The 16,922-nt window shown below is 35.1% G+C and overlaps 1 protein-coding gene across 1 annotated transcript; it reads right to left on the bottom strand.

The window, feature by feature from the left end:
- Positions 1-15,518: 15,518 nt before the first annotated feature.
- On the bottom strand, positions 15,519-16,655 carry LOC132558336 (beta-1,3-galactosyltransferase brn-like). Its single transcript, XM_060222882.1, has one exon. The coding sequence runs from the start codon at positions 16,653-16,655 to the stop codon at positions 15,519-15,521; it is 1,137 nt and encodes a 378-aa protein (XP_060078865.1).
- Positions 16,656-16,922: the final 267 nt, after the last annotated feature.

The following is a 16,922-nucleotide window of genomic DNA, read 5'->3' as shown; positions in this document are numbered from 1 at the left end:
CAGTGGTTTTATAACTGTAAACTGTGTTCTATTGAATGTCCAGTGGTTTTATAACTGTAAACTGTGTTCTATTGAATGTCCATGGGTTTTATAACTGTAAGCTGTGTTCTATTGAATGTCCATGGGTTTTATAACTGTAAGGTTTTATAACTGTAAACTGTAAGCTGTGTTCTATTGAATGTCCATTGAATGGTTTTATAACTGTAAGCTGTGTTCTATTGAATGTCCAGTGGTTTTATAACTGTAAGCTGTGTTCTATTGAATGTCCATGGGTTTTATAACTGTAATCTGTGTTCTATTGAATGTCCATGGGTTTTATAACTGTAAACTGTGTTCTATTGAATGTCCAGTGGTTTTATAACTGTACGCTGTGTTCTATTGAATACCCATGGGTTTTATAACTGTAAACTGTGTTCTATTGAATGTCCATGGGTTTTATAACTGTAAACTGTGTTCTATTGAATGATCTATTGAATGTCCAGCGGTGTTATAACTGTAAGCTGTGTTCTATTGAATGTCCAGTGGTTTTATAACTGTACGCTGTGTTCTATTGAATGTCCATGTCTGTAAGCTGTGTTCTATTGAATCCATGGGTTTTATAACTGTAAGCTGTGTTCTATTGAATGTCCAGTGGTTTTATAACTGTAAGCTGTGTTCTATTGAATGTCCAGTGGTTTTATAACTGTAAACTGTGTTCTATTGAATGTCCATGGGTTTTATAACTGTAAGCTGTGTTCTATTGAATGTCCAGTGGTTTTATAACTGTAAGCTGTGTTCTATTGAATGTCCAGTGGTTTTATAACTGTAAGCTGTGTTCTATTGAATGTCCAGTGGTTTTATAACTGTAAGCTGTGTTCTATTGAATGTCCAGTGGTTTTATAACTGTAAGCTGTGTTCTATTGAATGTCCAGTGGTTTTATAACTGTAAGCTGTGTTCTATTGAATGTCCAGTGGTTTTATAACTGTAAGCTGTGTTCTATTGAATGTCCAGTGGTTTTATAACTGTAAACTGTGTTCTATTGAATGTCCAACTGTAAGGTTTTATAACTGTTTTAAACTGTAAGCTGTGTTCTATTGAATGTCCAGTGGTTTTATAACTGTAAGCTGTGTTCTATTGAATGTCCAGTGGTTTTATAACTGTAAGCTGTGTTCTATTGAATGTCCAGTGGTTTTATAACTGTAAGCTGTGTTCTATTGAATGTCCATGGGTTTTATAACTGTAAGCTGTGTTCTATTGAATGTCCAGTGGTTTTATAACTGTAAGCTGTGTTCTATTGAATGCTGTGTTCTATTGAATGTCCAGTGGTTTTATAACTAAACTGTGTTATATTTAATGTCAAGCGGTTTTATAACTGTAAGCTGTGTTCTATTGAATGTCCAGTGGTTTTATAACTGTAAGCTGTGTTCTATTGAATGTCCAGTGTGTAAGCTGTGTTCTATTGAATGTCCAGTGTGTTCTATTGAATTTTATAACTGTAAGCTGTGTTCTATTGAATGTCCATGGGTTTTATAACTGTAAGCTGTGTTCTATTGAATGTCCAGTGGTTTTATAACTGTAAACTGTGTTCTATTGAATGTCCAGTGGTTTTATAACTGTAAGCTGTGTTCTATTGAATGTCCATGGGTTTTATAACTGTAAGCTGTGTTCTATTGAATGTCCATGGGTTTTATAACTGTAAGCTGTGTTCTATTGAATGTCCAGTGGTTTTATAACTGTAAGCTGTGTTCTATTGAATGTCCATGGGTTTTATAACTGTAAGATGTGTTCTATTGAATGTCCAAGGGTTTTATAACTGTAAACTGTGTTCTATTGAATGTCCAGTGGTTTTATAACTGTAAGCTGTGTTCTATTGAATGTCCAGTGGTTTTATAACTGTAAGCTGTGTTCTATTGAATGTCCATGGGTTTTATAACTGTAAGCTGTGTTCTATTGAATGTCCATGGGTTTTATAACTGTAAGCTGTGTTCTATTGAATGTCTGTTTTATAACTGTTGTGTTCTATTGAATGTCCATGGGTTTTATATCTATTGAATGTCCATGGGTTTTATAACTGTAAGCTGTGTTCTATTGAATGTCCAGTGGTTTTATAACTGTAAGCTGTGTTCTATTGAATGTCCATGGGTTTTATAACTGTAAGCTGTGTTCTATTGAATGTCCATGGGTTTTATAACTGTAAACTGTGTTCTATTGAATGTCCATGGGTTTTATAACTGTAAGCTGTGTTCTATTGAATGTCCAGTGGTTTTATAACTGTAAGCTGTGTTCTATTGAATGTCCATGGGTTTTATAACTGTAAACTGTGTTGTGTTCTATTGAATGTCCAGTGGTTTTATAACTGTAAGCTGTGTTCTATTGAATGTCCATGGGTTTTATAACTGTAAGCTGTGTTCTATTGAATGTCCAGTGGTTTTATAACTAATCTGTGTTCTATTGAATGTCCAGTGGTTTTATAACCGTAAGCTGTGGTTCTGTTGAATGTTCAGCGGTTTTATAACTGTATGCTGTGGTTCGATTGAATGTCGAGCGTTTTCATAACTGTATGCGGTGGTTCTTATGGACAACCAACTGGACAATTTTTCCGCAAGTTCCTCTGAAATTGCCCCGCCATCATTCGTCTTCGTTTCCTCGCTTAGCTGTTTGCGTTCACAGACGATGGCGGCAGGTGTATCACTGATTATGGAAGCCAATCCAGGAACGGCACCATCCGGAACTTTGAGTCGGATGTTGAATTATTTTTCCTAAGAAAACATTATCTCGACAAACAATATTTATATTCAAATGAGACAGTGACATGTAGAAGCGGCAACTTATAAAAAATGAAAGAGGTATGATATCACTTCAGGGGATGTGATGTAACAGGGGCAGATATCAACTTGTGGAAATTTCAGTCTGATCACACTTACAAAAACGGTGTTATCAGTATTAAACATATGATAACATCGATTGGTAACAAACATCTGTTGTTCAGCAGCCAAAAAACAAATAAAATGCATTCCATTGACCAAGGGAAATTCCGATCAATAATCTCCAGTCATCAATCTCCGAGCTTTATTCAATATTATCTAGCAGACAAACCAATGATTAAAAGAAACTAAAGAGATACAGTTATACAATGCATATTCACCTGTTTTTCATGAATAATGACGTCAATCAGATAGACAGGAAAAGCATGGCAAAGCCTATCCCCGTCACGATTTGATTGAACAGAAGACGCCAGAAAGGACAAAGTGGTAACCAAGGTTAGAAAAAAAAACAAAACAATCAGGTGAAACAGCTTTTCTTTGTGGTTGGAAGAAACGTTCAATTCCATCTTGCTAGATGATTAGGGACAGATAATTGCCTGATGGAGTACACAATCAGTATATAACTCCTGGCTAACTAAAGATCATTCTGGATATTTGATATAAGTCAAGCTCATTCCAATTATGCAAGTCTCATCAAACTTTGTTCATGGCCCTTACACAGTCACTAAACAGTTCTTGGTCAAACTGTAACCAAATGAGTAATGTTCTTGGCAACATCTGCTGAATGGCAAACTACTCTTTCTTACCAAAGTTTCCGTCGATTGGCCAATGTTTTTTTCTCCAATATCGTTGGCACCACAATGGGATGATAATTTTCAAAGTTCGTCAAACATAATACTGTTCTTTTTTAAATATAGGGTTGACATATCACTCACTTCTTACCATCCAATGTTGACACCGTGCCGTCCAACGCCGATGTGAATTATATCAGGCCGAGAGCGAGCATTCACGAATGCATGTTTTATGAATAACGAACTCACTATCCATACTGATATGCAGTTATCTGAAATTCGTAAAGTTCAATTAGTGCAATGCATTGACAAGTAAAACTGACATCTTAACACTATCTCTTATGTTTGTTCTAAAAGCCCCATTTCGCCAAGGGCTAGTATGTCGAATACAATAAGAAGATATATTATGCATGGATGTCGCCTCATTAGTGAATTCATGAGACCCCTCCGTACCCAAACCCGCAACTACTAAAGTCTCATGCAGAACTGATAAAAATCAGTAACGTGTTACTGGTTGACCTCCAAAATGACAAAATTAACTTTTATGTTTGGCCTTAAAATCAAGTAATCATACACAAATAGGACACTGAAGTTTGCCTGTGTTAACCATCGAAAGTTTGACATCTTTACCAAGCTACAGATTTTTTCACATCATTTCATCAAGTCATCGACTGATAGAGCATGCAGGCGATTTGTTTTAATATTTTTTTTTTGATTGTTTTATGTTTCTGCTTTGTTTTTGTTTGTTTGTTTGTTTTTTTTTAAATATTGTAATTTCTCCTATTCTAAGGAAAGCATGGAATGATGAATAATAAGCAGATACTAGTAATGCTACATCAAAACCTAAAGAGCAATCTTCGTGTAGATGAATCACTTAGTATTAGCTGTGGCTGGAAATATATGAATTCGATGCAGCACGAGACAAATCTCAAGCTGTTAGCAAGGCTATAAATCAGGCACGGACGGGATTCATGCTTAGGGCAATTTATATTCTGAACGAAATTCGCAAAACGATGTTACGTAAATGGAGTACGTTGGTTGAAAATTAATGAAGATTGTAACAGCCGCTCTACTTTATTATTTATAATACCTGAAGGATTCGATATCATTTTGCATCCCCTGGTTTGTTGTTACTCATTTCAATCCCTGACAAAGGACGTTATTCTGGTATATTTTTAGGTAAGCTTGTTTAAATTCACAATTATGCCTGTTTGTCTGATCTAAAAAACATTTTTCTTACTTCTAATGGCGTATGTAATTAATCTACAAATGTAGTTTCCATTAAAGTTTATCTTTTTTCCACATGTAGCTGCCACTGCATATATGCCCATTTGCTTTTAAAGTAATCTGCACGTCACAAATTCATCTGATATCTGTACACAGTTTTATGGCACTACTTGAGGAACAAGTTTAGTCTTCGAAATGAAATGTGTCACGATCCAGGCCAGTGAATACTTTGACAGGTTTTGTAGACTAATTGAGAGAGGTCACGTACAATCTTATTGTGTAATTGGTGAAAATAGAACTATAGATGTTGGAATGTTATGAACTGACCAACAACATGCAGCGGTTAATCTCAACCATTGAAATTCTCGTGTCTCACGCTTGTTGGTTTTGATACAAGTTGACTAGGCTCTACTGTTTGAACATAGGTGTGTTATGAACGCGTTCACCCATGCAATGCAATTATATCTGGTTGTGCAATATTGTAGAAGGCTTGGTCGCCCTGGTTTATTTCAATGGGGAACGATGGAGGCTTATCAAGAATTCCTTGTAAGAGGTACAAGTCTGCTACTCACACCGTCTATTTATATATCATGTTTCGGATATATATCGAGTTTTCTAAGAAGATTTCTGACTTCTGTATCAGATGACATGACTTTTATTGTTAGAAGTTTTGCATGTGTACAGTAACAGATTTCCGATGAAAGCATGAAAAATTCTGACGTATCGTAATTCTTTGTTATCTTTCAAAACCATGGCATTTTTTTCAGAGAAAAAATATTTATTTAACTAAAGGCAAATAAAAAGTTAAAATTATGCATCCTCATACAATAGGGCGTTCACTAGACATATGTTTATTTTCATTCTCCTTTCATTCCTAGCTAGAGTTACCTCCCTTGGGACCATATTAACATAAAATTACAAAACAAACACTTCGCCGTGTCAATGTCTAGTGGTTGAGGAAGCCCTACCAAACTGGACACTGTCAAAACAAGAGACTTTTTAGTGTTGCTAACACATCAATTAAATAAATTATCAACATTTTTGTTTTCATGGTAGAATAGCTTTCCTTTATATAATACAATTCTGCAATCACCAACATATTTCATGGGTGCAAGAGATTGAGAAGTTTCCCCGTCAATAGTATTAATTAATTAATATGGAAATGGAAAAAAATAGTCAAAATGTCCAGAGGGTCAAAATCACTATAATATTTACTGATAAATGAAAACTTTAAAGAGTTTTCTGAAAAAAAATTATTTCTGGTCAATATTAAAAAGCTGCAAAGAACAACGAGCAATACTTTTCTGGCATATTACAGAATCAGATTGTTCTGGTGATAAAGTTTACAAAGTTTCAAAGAAATTGGTGAGAAAATGAATGAGAAAAAAATATAGAATTATAGTGAAAAAGGAGGAGGAGGGGGATTTCCAAAACTGTAAGTTCACAATAACTGTAAGAAAAATACAATTGCATTTAATGCCTGTAAAGACAAGATTCAGAGAAATTGAAGGAGGGAATCTCTGTACAAAATTTAAAATCTAAATAAGTGCAATAATTCCCGTAGAAACTGTTGAATCAAACTATTGTTTAGAAAACTTCATTTCATGGTGATTATGGCTACCGGTTTTGAAAGAAATCAGCTGTAGACTGAGAAAGGAAATCCCTGGAAAAGATTAACGTCATGAAAACACAAGGTACAGTAACTCTTCCAAATACTGTCGAATATCTGGACGAACTAACGATGGACGGACGTATGGATATTGCGCATGAAGAGACGGACGGACAATACTCTACATAATTACGTTTAGTTTCTCTATATACTACTTGTAATATAAAAGGTACCAAAGCTATAAATAGCTGACGTTTTTGAACAAACCAACCGCACTCGAGAAATAGAGAAGGTTTCGTCTGTATGTTAACAGTTTACAATAGAAATTATGAACTAGATACAATATAATCAATTTTGTTTTTATCGTAATACCTGGTCATCGAATTTTGAGATTTTATAGTAAATATTTATTTTTTTTTTCAAAATTTCATTTCTACCAGCAACAAGTGTACGAGATCTGTTTTGAGGCGCTGAAAGTAAACAGCGCCAAATCTTTTCGGTCATCAATGAGTCTACGAAATTACTTATCTAATGAATTAAATATTTCATGCCATTCGATCCATGCTTTGAGATTTGTACATCAAGTATCAGGTTAAAATAGTGGTTGTAGAATTTGTTACTTTTGCTGTAGAAGAAGTCGCGATTTTTTAAAGAGGTGATATCTCCCACGTGGTGCTGAATTCAAGGTTATGTTTTTTCTTCGTTTAAGAAATCAGGATTTTGTACTTGATGTTCGTCAATTTATCAACCAAGTTTGAACGATTTATGAAGAAACTTTTATAATGAATGTTGCACTCTCAAACACACACACACACATAATGTTTCAATATACCTGCCGTACTTTAAAGGTTTTTTCTTCCTAATATTTCTCCTCACACACACACACACACACACACACACACACACACACACACACACACACACACACACACACACACAGTGTAAGATGTGTGCATCCTGAATTTAATTATGTATAATCGTTACAAAAGTTCATCCTGAATTTAATTATCTGTTAGTAGCTGGTCACGTGTAATTAAATGAAATACAAAAAAGTTAATTTTAACATTTTACTACGATTCAATAATAATTTTTAAAAAAGGTTGATAGAAAATGGAAAAATACACATACATCTACTGTTCTTTTCACTCGCAAATTAAAAACTAACCTTTCTAGTCCTTGCGTATTACTTTTTTTATAATAGTTAGTCTTTGATCAAGCGAAGACAGGGAATATAGAGTAAAATCCAATTTGCATATTCAAATAACTCATTTAAATATGTTCTACAATTTGGACATAGTGACGTTTTAAACCTCCCCTTTTGAGACAGACTCTCGCCCACCTTAAGTATTTTTCTCATATTGGTTTCATGAAATCGTCTATGTGGGTGTAGCGTCATTAGCATACACGGTGATGATTCATTTAAAATTCAAAGCAACCTATTAAAGCAACCTATCGAAAGGTATTCACATTAAAAATAACCAGCTACGAAGCAATATTTTCGCAAAAAATTAAAAGGAAAAATAAAGCTGAAATATGGGGAGATTTTGAAGCTAATGAGTTCTGGTGAAGTGAATCTGTTTTCCATACGTTCAATATACGTTACCTTTCTCATGATACACAATGATATCATCTACACATAGTTAAAAACAATTAGTTGAACGAGTGTGGAAACCAAATTTGATGTAATACCCGACATTACTTTGCTGTCTGATTCCGTTAGTATTCTTAAAGTGGCGTATTTTGAAATGAACGGTTTGAAACACCGAGTCTTTTCAAAGATTTTTGCCTGATATATATATAGAATTTAAAAGCAGGATTTCAACACGTCTTCAAAACGAAGCCAAGTGTGATTTTCCTGGCAAGCCTGTGTGGTCACTTGAACCACGGACTTATATACACAGGGATGGGCAACTTGCCTTCAGCTCCGCATGTGTATTGTCCACCTTTTATATTTGCGCAGCGGAGCGTAACGACTGTCTGCCTCTCAATTTACCTTTAATCCTTCCTATCGCGCCTGCGCGGACCGCTTCTTTCGATTTCCGGCATTTTGTTTACATCAGCGACCGATGATGTGACATTGATTTGACAGCTCGATACACAGCCCAAATAATGCGTTAAATGAAACCATAATATGTGCTGATGGCGCCAGCCCGACGCAATCGTAAGGGAAGAGTGAGGTAAGTCTAAAACACAGTCATTTTGTTATAATCAAACGAACTGTAAAAACATTATCCAGAGAACATTAGACGCCATCCATGATTGGGCCAATCAGTACGGGTTTATAATTTCAAAAGAGAAAACAGTAGCAATGTTATTTTCTAGAAGAAACAGGTTTCCCAAATTAACTCTAGGTGGTTCTGATATAAATTTCGTTAACCAAACCAAATACTTAGGTATGATATTTGACAGAATGCTCTCATGGATACCTCATATAAAGTATATTATAAAAAGATGTAAAAAAGTAATTAACACCATGTCCATCGTAAAAGGTAATAAAATTGGAGCCAATAAAATCACATTAATTACCATGTATAAAGCGCTGATAAGATCGAAGATTGATTATGGTTGTCAAGTATACAATTCGGCCTCACATAATGCACTTAAGGCACTAGATAGAATACAACTAAAAGCACTCAAAATAGCAATAAGTGCTCTTAAACATACTCCCTCAATAAGCGTACTGGCAGAAAGCGGAGAGCTCCCCCTACAATTAAGACGAGACAATTTGATCCTAAAATATTGGGCTCGCACTAAATGTTTAGGTCCAGATTCACCAATCAACCTTATGATAGAGGAAAGTACAGATAAAATTTATCGCGATAAAATTACTCAACACTCCAAACCACCATTTAACTATAACATTCATGATTTATTATAAGAACACAAATTAGAACACATCGAAATTGAAACATTAAACACTAATCATATACCCCCCTGGTTACTACCGCAACCCAAAATTGACCTAGAAATTCTGGAAAAAACTAATAAAAAAGAAAACCCTGTAGGAGCCAAAAATATCGCATTGTCAATTATAGACTCAAAATACGCTACCTTCCAAAAAATATACACGGACGGCTCTAAAAACTCAAAAACAAACAGGGTAGGCCTAGGTATTTACTGGCCGGATAACAAAACGGAAATCGCCCTTAGAATTAATAATAAATGCTCAGTATATAGCAGTGAACTAATAGCCATAGGATTGGCACTTCAACTCATTGATCAAGACAGACCAAATAATGGGGTAGTAATTCTCACGGACAGCCTATCCTCTGTACAATCAATCCAAACAGGTAATAGTACCAGAACTACGGTACTCAATTCTATTTATAATAGCTTAAAAAAACTAGAGGATAAGAACATACCGGTAATCATAGAATATATACCATCACATGTAGAAATTCCCGGTAACGACAAAGCCGACGAACTGGCTAAATCAGCTCTTTCACTTCCGGAAATACTACTTCCGGTTAAACTATCAAAAACGGAAGCATACTCCGTAATTAATAAAGCCATTAAAACCAAATGGGAAAAACGATGGAAAAATTTAGAACAAAGCAATCATCTCAGAGAAATTATAGAAACACCTAATTTAAAACCAATTATGTACGGTAAAAGTATAACAGAGGATAAGGCTATTACAAGAATTAGACTAGGAACAACAAAACTAAGAGGCGAAATTAGCCAAATAATCAGATATATATCCCCAAATTGTAATCAATGCAACTCGGACATACCAGAAACAGTAAATCACATACTATGGGAATGTCCAGCCTATTCCAATGAACGGACGGTTTTTAAAAATGCCTTAACAAAATTAAAATTAAAAACACACAATACCAAATCATTATTTCTTAAATCCCAAGATGAAAGGTCCATAATTATTTATATCGTTAAATTTCTACACCAAATTAATAAGATCAACGAAATCTAAAAAGTAAATGGAATCAATAAGATTTACCTCCCTTTAACCAGTAACTGCAAGTGACTAAAATAAAATTACACCATCACTAAGAACTTTATATACCCTGCAGGAGGGAGTCACTTGCATATAAAAAAACGGGTGGGTGCAGGGTCAAATGTTGAATAGAAATAGGAATAGAAATAGTTTACTAATATAAATAAATATATCAACTTATAATCTTTAACTCCCCCTGCTCTCCGCCCCACATAAGGCAATAATAACATGTAATAAGAAAGTACAAGTTAGGACCTTTTTCGTTTAGGGAAGGACTGTTAGAATATATCATAAGTATTGGTTCCCTTCCCTCACGATATAACCCCGCAGGGTTGATATGTGTTGAAGGGGTGTCCTTGGTGTTTCGGAACCCATACCTGTTAGGCAGGGCCTAAGGAATAAGTCGGCCACGCTTGATGGTAATATAGCCGGACCAACTTATTTAACACAGTCCAAACCCCTACTCGATATAATATAGGATTAATTTAATTAATAACAGCCTCAACTGACACCCGAAATCAGGGGTATCACAACGTCTTTGTTCTGGTCTCAGGCGGGGAGTCCGGCCACCCGACGTGGCTCCTGTGATAACTCCGGTTCCGGTAGAAACTATACACACATAAGCACAATTACTTAAATACAGATAATACAGAATTTTATAACTAGAATCACAAAAAGGAAAATACGGACTTTATATTTAACAGTAATAATACACTTTTTAAATCTATGTGATTTAAATAATATAGTACCCACTGGAAAAGGGAGTACTACAACGTCTTTGTTCTGGTCTCAGGCGGGGAGTCCGGCCACCCGACGTGGCTCCTGTAGTTCTTCCGGTTCCGGCGGTGCTATTGAATTACATCTAAATAAATTAATAAAACACATACTACTCAGGTTAATTTATAACACCACAAATCCCCCCCCCACACACACACACCCCGGAGGACCAGGATTAGGAATAGTAAGGGAAAGGTTTGCGTGTGTATTCAAGACATCTAAAAAACACACCCAAGCCCCCACGCATAACTACTCACTCAATAAAAAAAAAAAAAAAAAAAAACACTGTTACCATAATTAAATAAAACAAATAAAAACAAAACAAATAATGACCCTATTATACAAATTAGTTAAGCTATAATAATGGATTGGATATTTTATGAATTAAGAACAAAATTCAGTATAAAAATAAAAGACTAGCCCCGCTCCCATCCCACCCATCATCTCTCTAGATACATAAAGAACATAAAAAAGAACGAATGGAAGACAACTCGCCCAATATAGGTAAACCCCAGCACATTTACTCTAGGACCCCCTGACCGCCCCTATTATAACCATAACAAGCACTTTCACTATAAAAATTAAAAATGTCGAGTGGAACAATAGTTGATGGCTTGGAGTGGTATATTGTGAACGAGGACATTTGTGTAGAATTGAAAGAGCATCGGAAGGAGGAAGCACAAGTCAAGAGATATGATTGGACAACAAAAATAAATTGCACCTGCACTTATTACTAACACTAATATACAGTCCGTCGGATGGGACTTAAAAATCTCGGGTCCCGTGTGAAGGAGGGGTCACCTTTGCACGCTAAAGATCCCCCTGAACTTTTCGTAAAAGAGAAGGCTTATTGCAAGCCGGTCCAGGGGCTCTAGATAGACTAGTAGGTAAGATTAAGTTAGGGATAATGTCATTTTTGGACAGACCTTCCAAATTATATTTTTATTTTTTGATTCCCGCGGAATCAACGCGTGTAGAATAGGAATTCACCAGATTTAGTGCGCTATGCACAACTTTTTCAGTAACATATCATCAAGGCTAGCACAGGTACCAGTATAGGCTAGAAACTACTATATAACCTTGATGATTTAATTAAGACCCTAAAACTAAATAGGATAGCATCAGAATTAAAAATTATAAGTGCACCTCAATTAAACAGGTTCCTCAAACATTTTTTATCTAAATAAATCCCCAGGGCCAGCGCCTCCGGGCAGTCGTAAGACCCTCTGGATTGGCTCATTAAGTCAATCACCCCTATCTAGAGGTGACACAATATTTGGATTAATAACATAGGCCATAAAAGGATCCCCCAAATAATTCCCTTATCATCCCCACCTCCTCTCCAAATCCAGACGTAACGCGCAGCGAAGATAACCGGACCACCGGAAGCAGACCATAGGTCGCACCTACGATTAATGACTTTTTAGGCCCCCCAAGTCGCCTTCCAAATTTATAGTTACGTGACGCTAAGTTAAGAGTTAGGTACAGGCGACTCCCCCCTCTCTACCTCCCTTTCCCTTCCTGTCTTCTACATACTGTACCCTTTCTACTCACTCCTATCTTTTCTCGTCCTCTGAAAGGCCGAAAGGCCATAATAGAGGACGCTAATCTCCTAAAAATAAAATAAAATAAAATCCCAGTGTATATAAGTCCGTGCTTGAACAAAGCTCCCAAAGGTAGTAATCTAGTTGTAACTCTAATCGGTGTGTTACCCGAACGACTACTCTTGTAACTGACACCTGAGGTGTTGAGGGGCTCTCAGTGGGGAGTTGGCTTAAAGTTTACCTGTAATAATCTTACCTGTACCAACAAGTCTCATTACAAAATAACACAAGATAATTCAGGTGCATAAACTATATATTGGAATATTTCACAGTTTCACACTTTTACCTTATACAGTACATGTGATTAGCTTGTGTGAGTCTACATTTAAGTGATATCAACATCTGGTGTGAGCTGTGTTCATAAAAAAAACAATAAATCAATAATTATAAAAACACATCATGAGATCTATTATAATATATGAAAATGATATTGATTTTTTTTTATATATTTATATAACCATTACTTATGATTATATATCAACAATATATATATATATATATATGCAAATTGAATTAATAAGCCCAATAAATGTACAATTTACCAAATTGTTATGATACGTTATCATCAATAATTACAGAAATATATCATGAGATCTATTATGATATATGAAAATGATATTGATTGATTTTTATATATTTCTATATAACCATTACTTATTATTATATACCAACAATATATATCTATATATGCGAATTGAATTAATAAATTTCATATGATAACCCAGTTTTGGAAAATTGTTTATTAATGACTATCATCATGTTTATTCACGGACTTATATACACACACATATATATATGTGTATATAAGTCCGTGGTTTATTTAATTTTATAAAATAATTATAAATGTTCAATAAATCAGTCCTACTGTTTCCCTAAATTTTCCCCTCAATTTCATGTTAATATTTAGGGCAGCTAACAGCTAGGTAACACAGGTAATAACTAGTTATCTCTTCTGAGGGCCCCTTAACACCTTTAGATAATTGGGTGTTAATTACTGGTGTAGTCGTTCGGAGACTAAACCATTAAAAACCTCTATCTAATTATATTTATACCGAACCTCCACCATGGCAAGCTAGTATGACAGTCATAGAAATAACAACTAGAACACAAGATGTGAATTGAATCTGGCCGTTTAGTATAGTAAACGACATTTGTTATTTAGTTCAAAGTTTATCATTTAAAATTTACCAAACAAGTCTTAGATGGGGCTCATAATCTGCCACAATGATTTCTGCAAAACTTAAGCATAAATACGGTAAAGCAAAAGTGACGCAAAATCATCCCCCATCCGAAAACAATATCTAATTATATTTAACAATTATATCAATCATGTAAGTGATTAACAGAAAACACAGCAACAACTAATAGGATATTATATATTTTAGAATTACTGGTAGCACGGAATAGATTTTTATTGTGTTTTAAGTTCTAAATCTGTCATTTTGAAAAAACAAATTGAGTAAAACACGTGAAGATACATTTGTGTTAGCATGGTAACCCAGCTCAGAGACTGCAGCTTGTTATTTGTTGTACATATCTTATAAACAAAAGACAACAGAGAAAAGAAATGTTGTCAAATGGTCATTTAATAAATGACAGGAACATTTCAAATACACTCATAATATCAATCACTGTTGTTATATAATATATAGATCTGAATGTCATTAACTTCAGTCTATATGTACAACAAAAATATGGGGTACAAATTATCGGCACCGATGAGGGTCGCGAGATAAATATGCATGGAGGGATACATGATATGTAGAAAAATGCACCTCATCACCCAATCCATTTCTTACAAATCACAATTTAAATCCTTCAGATTATAATGCACGTAGATTTTAGTACATATATATTCAGTAATTGTAGCAAACATTTAAGACAGAAATATGATTCCTACATAAATTGATTTAAATCTTTATTTTATAATTCATATTCAACTAGTCATTTTTTTTTATATTTTCTGTCAAGGAAAGTAGGAACAGACTATAGCTGAAAATCGCTGAGGTGTAAAATTTGACATGTTGGCCGGTAAATTTCAGAATGTTGGCTAAGTAAGAATGAACCCTAAAAAGTCCTCACAACACTATTACTTGCATGGTAGCATGATACATTAAGATATCTTATTCTAAATCTTTCTTTAGTTCAGATGTATAGAATTTGAGTTTGAGTAATGAGGAAGTTGACGATCAGTTACTTCATAAAATTTGTTTTTTTCACTGACATTCCGTCGTTTAAATGCATTTCTGCCATCACCTGTGTTGGTTTAAGGACAGAATTCCTTTGCTATGACGGACGTGCATTGCAATAGAAATAAATGTACTTAGGATCTGAGAATACAAATGACACAAACATGTTTAACTAATTGATATGCTGGAAATTATGCAGAATATAAAGAGTTCAAACATCATTTAAGATATAGAAAATGTAAAAGCTACAAGTATAGAATTGAATTAATGTACATATAACGGATTTCATGGGCTTATGAATGTCAACTGGACAAAGGCAAACTTAATAATTTATGACCCAGTTACACTTAATGTATTAGAAATAACTTCATCTACATACATTTACACCTTCACACTTTCCATCATCATCATCATCATCATCATCATCATCATGTTGATAATATAGACTCATTTTATACCAATAATGACGGCATATACCACTCCAAACGCACCCACGTCAGCACACATACATATCATCTTTACAAAAAAAACTTGAAAAATGGTAGGTTATTATCTGCAGAGGAGTCTCCTCGCCTCATGTTAGATCTATCATTGACTGTTTATCTCGTACAGACAAAAACCTCATGGCTTCAACATACCATCAGTTTTGTTAAGTTGTAAATGTGTAAGCCAAGCTGCCTTTAAATCCTTTGGATTTCCATACTCGTGGGAGGCTAAAATCGTTTGGAACGACTTGTCTTTGTGCGGGACACGCTTCAGTATTCTTATACCTGGGTGGTGCACGGGCTTTATACCGAGTTTATAAGCAACAATTGCTAAAAACACATCATCAAACTTAAATTTCTTTGTGTACTGAATTCCGATCTGAAGTTTCTTAACTATATCCATGGACATGATAGTAGCTCCGGCACTGAGAAATGGCGGATACCTGTCGAATGGGTAATCTTTAAAAGACATATACCATTTCTGCTCTGGACCTCTCTGAGGAGCATCATGCCACATGCGACCGGCAAAGAGAGAGTGGGATAGATCCTGTGGTAACCCATGCAAATAGTCTAATAGGAAGTCAGTCGCAAGGTACATGTCATCATCCAACAACATTACAAATTTAGTTTGAGGACAATGTTTAACGCACCAATTGATGCCCCCCGTAGATTTAAATGTGTTGTTATAATAGCCATCAATGTAACTGAATTCCAATATATCGTGATTCATCTTCTTCTCCAGTGACAGACGTTCTTGTATGCTCTTATTCATTGTCCTAGCAAGTAAAAAGGTGTGTCGGATATTATAATTTTCAAAATGCGATTTATTCGCCCAGGTTTCCCGGACAGCTTGTCTCTGATCGAAATTCCCTGGTGCGGATTTGATCATGAGCAATAGGAATATCTGATCTACCGACCCACAGATACGTTCCGTAGGTTCTGCAAATGTAAACGGATACACATTAATTGGAGCAATATCAGTGTAACCTTTCGAGCTGATATTGTTAATAAGTTCTGTAAAGTTGATGTCCAGAGGATACCGAAATTCTCTAAAGGGAAGGACTTTATATGTTGGAGGTAACGTTGTTGCCGATGTTGTTTTAACGTCATGTCTTATATACAGTGTTCTAACATATTCGGACGGTTCAGAATTTTTCGGCTGTACATCATTATGCTTATACAGCTTCTCCGTTATATGAAAAAGAAAAAGGGTAGTTACCAACATGAAGATGTATTTGGCTTTACTTCGACGTCTCAAACACAATAATACCATGGTGACATTTGTTTCATACAACCTCGTATTATGCTCTATGGTAAATCAATATGTATCAATATACACTTAGACAAGGTTCGAAGATATTCATGAACTCAAGGAAAACGCTTTTGTTGTGATATCAAATTCTGGTTATGTATCCACTACTTCACAGCGACACTGTAAACCTTGCGGATCAGTGAATCCAATTCATTATACCAGGGTCGTTCCAGAGGTGCATTTGTCACGATGATTAACAAAGACAGTCACTACGTAACTAAGATGACC

This window comes from Ylistrum balloti, unplaced genomic scaffold (assembly GCF_031769215.1).
Source record: "Ylistrum balloti isolate Yb309-2 unplaced genomic scaffold, AGI_CSIRO_Ybal_v1 Utg370780, whole genome shotgun sequence".
NCBI classification, from domain to species: domain Eukaryota; kingdom Metazoa; phylum Mollusca; class Bivalvia; order Pectinida; family Pectinidae; genus Ylistrum; species Ylistrum balloti.
This window is presented reverse-complemented; position numbering and strand designations above follow the sequence as displayed.

What these genes read in the sequence shown, in the direction of transcription:
- LOC132558336 (XM_060222882.1), bottom strand. Translation starts at nt 16,655, where the DNA reads ATGGTATTATTGTGTTTGAGACGTCGAAGTAAAGCCAAATACATCTTC.